Source organism: Somniosus microcephalus, unplaced genomic scaffold, assembly GCF_052327205.1.
Source record: "Somniosus microcephalus isolate GS21.2 unplaced genomic scaffold, FLI_Smic_1.0 scaffold1059, whole genome shotgun sequence".
Taxonomy (NCBI): domain Eukaryota; kingdom Metazoa; phylum Chordata; class Chondrichthyes; order Squaliformes; family Somniosidae; genus Somniosus; species Somniosus microcephalus.
Window position 1 is genome coordinate 38,221 of NW_028226246.1, and position 9,261 is coordinate 47,481.

Consider the following 9,261-nt stretch of genomic DNA (forward strand, 5'->3'; position numbering starts at 1 on the left):
TATTCAGCCCAATTGTCCACGCCAGTGTTTATGCTCCACACGAGCCTCCTCCCACCCTTCATCTCACCCAAACAGCATATCCTTCCTCCCTCATGCTTCGAGCTCCCCCTTAAATGCAGCTACACCATTCGCCTCAACCACTCCGTGATAGCGACAGCCACATTCTCACCACTCTCTGGGTAAAGAAGTTTCTCCTGAATTCACCATTGGAGTCATTAGTTAGTTACTACCTTGTAGTTACAGGCCCCTAGTCCTGGTCTTGCCCACAAGTGGAAACATCTCGATATCTAACCTGTCGAACCAAGTCATAATTTTAAACACCCGCAGCCTTCTCTTTCCTAGAGAAGGCAACCCAAACAGGTCAATCTTTCCTAGTAAGTCGAATCTCAGTTCTGGCATCATCCTAGTAAATGTTTTGCACCCTCACTAGTGCCTCTATCATTTTTAGAATATGGACATCTACCCCATTTAGACTCATTATCCCAGTCAGTTATAGAGGACTAAACAACCTCCACTTCTAGTAATAAGCTAATCCCAGCATTAAAATTTCCAGGAACATTGCAATTTCATGGGGCTCAACAATCAGTTCCACCAACCTCACGCCACAAGAGCCCCGCAAACCTCCTTAACAAGGGACAAACAGCAGGCCAAGATAACTAGCTCCAGGCAAACACTTCCAAGTTGCTGTTAATAAACTAGTGAAATGGGGCAGATACCCCAGTAGCCTGATATCTGGTGAAAAGCTTAAATACACTCAGTAGGCATGCCACTGGGTCAAGAATCATTAATGGAAGTAAATAAATATGGAAAACTTCCCATATTCAGAATGCAAATCCCCAGCCTTGATCAATGACCAAATGCAAGCAATAACCATTACAGATTTGCTAATTTCACTTTATTAATCACAAGTTGTTGCGCAGGGTTTGCTTGTGTTTCCTGTACAGGAACAAGGCGATCAACGAAGCAGAGATCAGAGACACAGCAGTCACAGTCAGGGCCACCATCAGGACCACCTCAGACTCCGCACCTAAACAGCAATGAGAAACCAACAGTGAGTGAAGGAAATACTGAGGGGGAAATGGAAACTAGCAGTCGGCCAACTCACCACCTGGAGACCTCTCCTCCATCCGTTGCTCAACCTCATTAAGGGACTCAGTTGCCAGGTCTGTCACATCAGTGTCCAGAATGACCAGGGGTCCAAGGGAGGCCTCACCCTCCCACTTCAATTCAGCATCACTCCCTGCAATATCAAACATTCCAGTTAGAGAGGGTAAAGGGCAACCTCCAACATCTAGAGAATCAATCAATGTCCTACCAGCGTCAGGTGCAAGATCCCTCCTTGCTCTGGAATCAAATCCAAACTCCCTTGTGGCACTGCAGTTGCCCAAGTGACAACAGGCACAAACGTCATTGTTGGATACTTCCAATGGGGTCCAGCTAAACAAGAGAATCAGTTTCACAATCAGGTTGGGCATCACTTCCCCACACAACACATCCCTGAGGGAGAGAGGGGGCACTTACACATTCTGCATCTTCTGGAAAGTACAAGCTTTGCTCATGGAATCTCTCTGATCCACTGCAGCAACCTTCAGGTGACAGGAGATGAAAATCTGAGGGACACAGTCAACACAAGTCATTATATAGTGACTCCCTCCTGTTGTGTATGTAACCGTTTACCTTTAAGGGAACTATTGAATGTAACCGTTCGCCTTTAAGAGCACTACTTTAGGGTGGCACTATTTGTTGGCTCATGTATACTGTAATACCGATAGTGACCACACCAGTATATAAGGGTTGTGATACGTTAACTAGGGCAGAATCGCCCGAACCTCTGAATAGTAAAGACCTGTTTTATTTTGTTAATCGTGGAGTCTGTGGATTATTTACAATACAACCCACAGACTTAACATTGGCGACGAGTCGGATTCGAACTCTGCGGCAGTTATTTCACGGCGGCTTCGTCCACAAACAGGACGTTGAAGGTTTCAAATCTCACCACCCCACTGGAAGTGACAGGCATTAGGACCCTGAAGCCTCCATCAGCGACTGAGCACTGCAGAGCAGAAGACATCCAGGCAGCTTGTGAGGAGAAACAGGCTGGGAAGACAGAGGTACAGGGCCATCGATCGGGAGATAAGGGCCGGGCCGCTTTGGAGTGCGAGGCGCAGCCGGGCCATCGATCGGGAGATAAGGGCGATCGCAATCCCTGATAAGAGCCGCGGTGAAACGCGTGAGCGGGTGAGCCAGAGCCCGGGAGGGTGCAAGCGAGAGGCGCTTAGCGGGCCAACGATCGCACCGGTGATAAGGGCTGAGAACCGCTTCGGGCAGGCGGCGCACCAGCGATCGCACAGGAGATACGGGCCGCACTCGGGCTGACAGTCAGCGTCGGGGGACGGGTGAAAACCGCCATTGAAGTGGGCGGAGAGCGCCGAGAAGCGCGGGAAAACCGCCATTGAAGTGGGCGGGGAGAGCGAGAAGCGCAGGAAAGCCGCCATTTTTCGCGGGAAAACCGCTGGGGAAGACAGAAGCGGGAAACCGCTATCTTAGAAAATTAATTAGAATTTTCAGAAAGGCTGGTGTGTTCAAGAAGAGAAGAAAATTAATAATAAGTAAAGAAATACTTGTACTGTTCTCGGAAAGAGAAGAAGATGCCTAAGCGAGGAAATATTAATGATTTTAATGCTGAAATAGAAGACTGGGCCACGTATGTGGAACGCATAGAAATATATTGCGTAGCCAACGAAATTGAGGACGACGACAAGGCAATAACTTTGTTAAATTCGATGGGAGCAAAAACATACGGGCTTTTGAAACATCCAATAGCACCAGTTAAACCAGTGGACCAGACCTTCGAAGAGATCGTAGCAGTGCTGAAGGATCACTTGAACCCCACACCGTTGATGCTGGCTGAACGATTTAAATTTTACGCCAGAACCCAGAGGCAAGATGAAAGCAATGCAGAATACTTAGTCGAACTGCGTAAGCTAGTGAAATACTGCCAGTTTGGAGGGAATTTGACAGAGGCGCTGCGGGACAAGTTCGTATGCGGCTTGGCCAAAGAAGGAACGCAGAAGCGACTTCTGGAAGAAAACGACCTCACACTGGACAGGGCTGTCCTCATAGCTTCATCGCATGAAGCCGCAGCGAAAGGAACGGCGGAAATGCAGCAAAAGGCAGCGGCACTCTGGGTGGACCAAATTACTGCAAGCACTTCCAAATGCTACCGTTGTGGAAAGACAACACACGACCAGAATCAGTGCTGGTTTAAGAACCAGGAGTGCAGGAAATGTGGCAAACTGGGTCACATCGCGAGGGTATGCAGGTCCGGAAAGAAGACCAACAAGCAAAGGAAGCCACCACCACAAGAAAAGTACAACAAGGTACATCAGGTGGCTGGAAAGAGTTCAGACGAACAAAATTCAGACTCAGACCCAAACAGCCAGGAGTTGGATAGTCTGAGAATCCACAATGTGGGTAAAGTGACTGATCTACAGACGATCTGGGTCACACTAAAAATAGCTGGAGTCCAAGTACGAATGGAGCTGGACACGGGATCAGCTGTATCAGTCATCAACCAAAAGGACTACCACCGACTATTCTCTCACATACCCTTAAGAAATACCAAGTTCGTATCAGACATACACGGGGCATAACGTATACCCCATGGGGAAAATAAGAGTCAAGGTGAGAGATAGGGGTAAAGTACACCCAAGAATGAATTTGTACGTACTACCTGAGGGAGGACCACCACTCCTAGGGCGGGAGTGGATGCAGAAAATAGACATGGAATGGCACTACCTACAAGCAATGACGAGTGAGGACTCGGTGCAGACAAGCAGCTCAGACTCCGAGCCGGAAGACGATAAGTCCAGCTTATGTATGAAAAACAAGGTTAACATGAACTCACGGACTAAGGTTAGAAAATCGATGGCGTGCATAAAGAGAGAATTCTGAGTCTGTTCAAGCTACAGACATATGCATTACGGAGGAACACCGGGCTCAAACTCAACGTTGTGTCAAAGTACAACAACAATTAGAACAATTAAGTTACCGCCTCGTACAAGAGATGAAAACAATGAAAAAGTTCTATGACACCGAATGGGAGAGTCTGGAAAGACAACAGAACCTACTGGCTCAAGCAGAGAGAGCGACCATAGAGCCATCGTGACCAATTACCGATCACATCTCCCTTATGATGTTCAGGAGTTAGAATATTTGCATGATCTAGAGATACAGCAGAAGGGCAAACCACGCTACACTGAGGATTTTGTTCTGCAATTAGAGACGGAGCTAGTGCAGGCAAGGTTAAGAGAAGTTGAATCGCAGTGTGCTCTTAAGGAGATGCAGAAACAAATCTTGGACATGGAAGAGAGAAACGCTTCTTTACCTGATGTGAATATGTTGCGAGAGGGGATTATTGAGGCGAAACTGAAAGCAGCTAAGCAAAGGATGTTGGAACTTGAAACACAGAACCAAATCAGCAGAAATCAGCTATGTCGAGCAGAGAAGGAGTGCTATGGTCTACAGGAGAAGGTGAAATATCTCTCAGCCCAGAATAAGGGGCTACTCACTCAGTTAAAAGAGAGTAAACGGGAGATGGCTGAGATAGACTGCAAGAATAAAGAAGAATTGATGGCAGTGAGACTTCGAGAGGCAGATAACATAGCAGCCTTGGCTGAACTCCAACAGGAAATTGCAAAAACACCAATTGCAGAGGAATCTTCAGGAAGCCAGGATTTTATTCCAGTTCATCTCTACGACTTGTTGCAAGCAGAGTGTAACGAGTTGAAAGAACAGTATGAACAGGCCCAGACTACAATCCTGGAAGGGGTTAACTTGGCAACCTCCGAAAAGCTAGTGTTGGTGAAAGCACATGAGCAACTGAAGGTTGACCATGAGCAAGAAGTCCAAAGGCTGCAGGAAATGTTTGATGAGCTTCAGGCCAAGGCTGACTCATCGGTAAAGATTCCATCCATAGATGAAAAATTAGTGGTGGAAGACATGGCAGAACATGAAATGCAGGATGTCCCAGAACTCGTTAAATTATTGAAGGAAGTTGAAGTATTAAAATCACTAATGAGGTCATTAGTAAACGACTTGCTGAAAGCCAAGAAAAAGCTGGACGAAGAGGTACACATGAAGAAGTCTCTTCAGGAAAGATGTCTGGATTTGGAACAAGAGCTGGCTAACGTCCAGCTGGGTATGGAGGAAATAGACGACCCTCTAGCTGGCCTAGCTCAGGACGACACCGAATATTACCATGACCTGGTGGACTGCACCGAAAATTGCGATGTCCTGTCCTGCCCAGCTTGTAACTTCGACTCCCAAAGTGCAGAAATCATGGAGGAGCACCAAAAGTCTACGGAACATTGGGAGAAGGTGGCTCTACGACGGAAAGAAAGAGAGATAGAGAAGGAACAGCAGTCGGATAGCGTCCAGTTGGGTAAGGAAGGAGTAGAAGGGCCTCTCGATGGACTAACTCAGGATGACCCCGAATGTGACCATGACCTGTTGAGTGACACTGAATACTACGAGGATGTGGTATGCCTAAATTGTGAGGGAAACTCCCAAAGTGCTGAAATCCGGAGGAAGCACTTAAGGTCTAAAGAACAGAGAGTTGGTGGCATTACAGCTGGCCGCCGAGAAGATGGGAACGTCAAGAGTTGTAAAAAGGCAGGAGAGAAATAGAAGAAGCCGAAGATAATAATTGTTTAAAATATTACTACTTCTACAACCTCCGGCCAAACACTACGAAAAGATGCTGTCTGGAACGAATTAAGATCAGAGACTGAATTTACGAACTGTTCCCAGAGACTGAACCTGTAAACTGTTCCACTGAAAGTATGTTGCAACTGTTCCTGCAGAGACTGAATCTGTGATCTGTTTTGACATGAAGTTATATATGTTATTATGTTATGTTAAACATGAAGTTATATGACGTTGACTCCATCGAGAGTATATCTGCAAACTGTATATATAAAGTTGAAGATTGTATGTTTAACGGGATTCTGTAAGTAATAAGCTAAAAAGGGAGGAGTGTTGTGTATGTAACCGTTTACCTTTAAGGGAACTATTGAATGTAACCGTTCGCCTTTAAGAGCACTACTTTAGGGTGGCACTATTTGTTGGCTCATGTATACTGTAATACCGATAGTGACCACACCAGTATATAAGGGTTGTGATACGTTAACTAGGGCAGAATCGCCCGAACCTCTGAATAGTAAAGACCGGTTTTATTTTGTTAATCGTGGAGTCTGTGGATTATTTACAATACAACCCACAGACTTAACACCTCCCAACTTGGGAACTCAATGAACAGGTGGATTCAGGGGACAAGTAGCAGAATGGATAGCAAGCTGGCTAGAAACAGAGAGAAAAGTGGGTAATGTTAGTGATTCATAGGAGTACACAGGATATACAGCAGAGGGATTTCAGGGGAAACTTCTTTACCCAGAGTGGTGAGAATATGGAACTCGCTACCACGGAGTGTTTGAGGCAAATAGTGTAGATGCATTTAAGGGGAAGCTAGATAAATACATCAGGGAGAAAGGAATAGAAGGATATGTTGGAGTTAGATGAAGAGGCGTGGGAGGACACTCGTGTGGAGCACAAGCCAGTTATGCAGAATGGCTGTAAATACTTTGCAATGGTCGGCTTCCTCTTACCAAGGAACGGTCATCTCCAAAGAAGCGGAACGCATCCAGGTCAAAGTGGAGCTTGTCCAGCTCACGCCCGTCTCTTGGCAACACGAAGGTTGAGAAGGAGTCCTCAGCTTTGCTGTCCAGGAGGCAACTGAAGAAATAATTTTTTTTTTTTTTTTTTTAAAAAGGGACATTGAGTGAATCAAGAGAAGCCATTGAGACAGGACCAGCTGGAGAAAGCAGAGCGCTCCTTACCCATTGTAGTCAATGATGCTGTATCTCGGGGTGGAGTCCGTGTCTGGGCTCAACGTAGCGACACAGCGATCAATGTAGAGCTTCAGGGGCATGTGGTTGGTCATTGAAACAGAGGCCTCAATGTGAATGAGGTCACCCAGGTAGTAGACAGTCGAGGTGCGCTCTGTGAGCCAGTCATCTGAAGTACAAGAGGGACAAGGGTTGGAGACTGGGTACAACTGCCAGTGGGTGACTACAGGAAGTCATTCCCCATCCACCCATCACATACCGTTCATTAGGCGCAGAGAGAATGACAGAAGCCCCTCTCCAGACTTGGTGGAGCTGAACGGGATCCAGGTGGGCTTGATCGGGTCACTGCTCACATTGCCCTTCCTGGAAAGACAATGGAGCCATTTTAGGACAAGGTCAGAGAACTACACCAGCTGTAGACGTTATTCACGACAGTGTAAAGAATCTTACCTAAAATAGTGGCACTCAATGGGAACGACAGCTCCATTAGTTCTCACAATGACAGATCCATGGGCCTTGGGGGTGTGGTTCAGGTGGGTGGCGTAGACCAGGAAATCTCCAGACATCTGAAAGACATCAGGTTCAGAAATGGACAACATTCTACTCAGGTGGTTGGAAGTTGTGCAGCCTCAGTCGCTAATGCAAGGAGGGGGATTGCAAGCACAAGACAATTAAACAGAATAAAGACTCAATGAAAGGACAGCTTCACTTCAATAAAAGGAGCCACAGGTTGATAATTTAGAGCAATGAAAAGAACAAGATTAAATCCTCCTTTAATCGCAGCTCCTCTGTATGAGAGAAAGAGAGACAAAAGCTGAATATTGTAGATAACTGAACCATTAAACTGAATCCCCAGGGACCTGAAAATCCACAAGACAAGATGTATGGAAGGAAAAGTTTGAAGAACTAAGTGAAGGCTCAAGGCCAATAGGGCTGAGATCACAAGGTTGGAGACTCAGGAAGACCAGTTAAAGCCAAGGACAATGCATAATTCAACACAAGTCTGAGGATTTAAAAGCAGGAGACAGGAATCTCCTCAACATCAATGACATTTCACCAAAGGTAGGAATAAAGAGTTGGGTCTAATCCAGCCACCAAGCTTAGAGCAAGAGTTGAGGAATCACATTACCTTCACTCTGCTGCCACACTCATGCAGCCCATAGTCAAAGAGGACGGTGTGGTTCTGAGAGTAGATCCCGGTTGGCCGACAACCTGCCGTCCCCAGGGTCAGGTCAGCAGCTTTAATCAGGTGTCTGGTTCCAAATAAATCCATCTGTACCCTGACCAGCAGGTTGTGCTCTCCACACTGCACCCTCACAGTCTGCAGTGGAGACACACTGCGCCCCTCAGACACACTGAAACCGGAGCCAAAGGGAGACCCAGGAGAAGGGACTCGCTGAGGCCCAGGGGTGGCTTTTACTCTTCTCCATGGAAACCTCTGGCCCCCAAACTGTTGCCAAATATCAGAGGAACAAACAGCTCCAACTAACACCAGCACTGGGAGCAAACCCCTCACTACAAAATCCCCCATGATACTAAACAACTCAACTATCCCTGCACCCCTCAACAAGCACCTTTTATACACACAACCTGCAGTCACATTGAGCCAATTAACCCCAAGCTCCACAATTTCTACCCAATGCCAGAACTCATGTATTTATTGCCAGGAGGGCCTATTTTAATTCGACCAATCGGAGTGACTCTTTTGATTGGGTGGTTACACCAATCAACTGTACACTTTTATGTGTGGGTGATTAACCAGTTAGTCTGTAAATAAATAAAACTTTAAAGGAACCTGAACAAACTAATTTCAAATTTGACTGCTCTTTTTGATTAAAGCAATTGACTGTAACTTAAGAAAACATTCGACCAATAGGGGTGCTCTTTTGGTTAAACTAATCAACTGTAAATTAATAAAACTTTTAATAAAACTTGACAAAAAAAGAAAAAATAAGAAGAATAAAAAAAGGAAAAAAATGCCAGAACTGATGGATTTATTGCCACGAGGGCCTATTACAATTTGGTCAATCACCCCCACCTGAAAGAGTCGCACAAGGGCACATTTTGATGGGCACCATTAATACAGTAGTCATCCACTTTGGATCGAAAAAGGATAGATCAGCGTACTTTCCCAATGGTGAAAAGCTCGGGATTTAGAAAGTTAAGGGGTGATTTGATTGAAGTTTTCAAGATATTAAGGGGAACCGATAGGGTACACAGAGACAAACTATTTCCGCCGGTTGGGAGTTCAGGACAAGGGGACATGGCCTAAAAATTAGAGCCAGATCTTTCAGAAGTGAAGTTAGGAAACACTTCTACACACAAAGGGTGGGAAAGGTTTGGAACTCTCTTCCGC

At 45.9% G+C, this 9,261-nt stretch overlaps 1 protein-coding gene across 1 annotated transcript; it reads right to left on the reverse strand.

Moving 5' to 3' along the window:
• Window positions 1–356: 356 nt before the first annotated feature.
• LOC147080872 (zona pellucida sperm-binding protein 3-like) lies at window positions 357–8,478 on the reverse strand. The gene is made up of 9 exons (XM_085981055.1): window positions 8,035–8,478; window positions 7,356–7,471; window positions 7,165–7,268; window positions 6,897–7,074; window positions 6,666–6,792; window positions 1,522–1,610; window positions 1,316–1,437; window positions 1,106–1,240; window positions 357–1,027 (listed from the first exon to the last, which is right to left on the reverse strand). Exons 1-9 carry the CDS (start codon window positions 8,434–8,436, stop codon window positions 903–905), a joined length of 1,398 nt encoding a protein of 465 aa, XP_085837181.1. The 5' UTR covers window positions 8,437–8,478; the 3' UTR covers window positions 357–902.
• Window positions 8,479–9,261: the final 783 nt, after the last annotated feature.

What these genes read in the sequence shown, in the direction of transcription:
- LOC147080872 (XM_085981055.1), bottom strand. Translation starts at nt 8,436, where the DNA reads ATGGGGGATTTTGTAGTGAGGGGTTTGCTCCCAGTGCTGGTGTTAGTT. An exon ending in TTGGAGATGACCGTTCCTTG is followed by an intron (nt 1,611 to 6,665) that starts GTAAGAGGAAGC and finishes TGTGTCCCTCAG; the next exon opens with ATTTTCATCTCCTGTCACCT. An exon ending in GGATCTTGCACCTGACGCTG is followed by an intron (nt 1,241 to 1,315) that starts GTAGGACATTGA and finishes TTGATATTGCAG; the next exon opens with GGAGTGATGCTGAATTGAAG.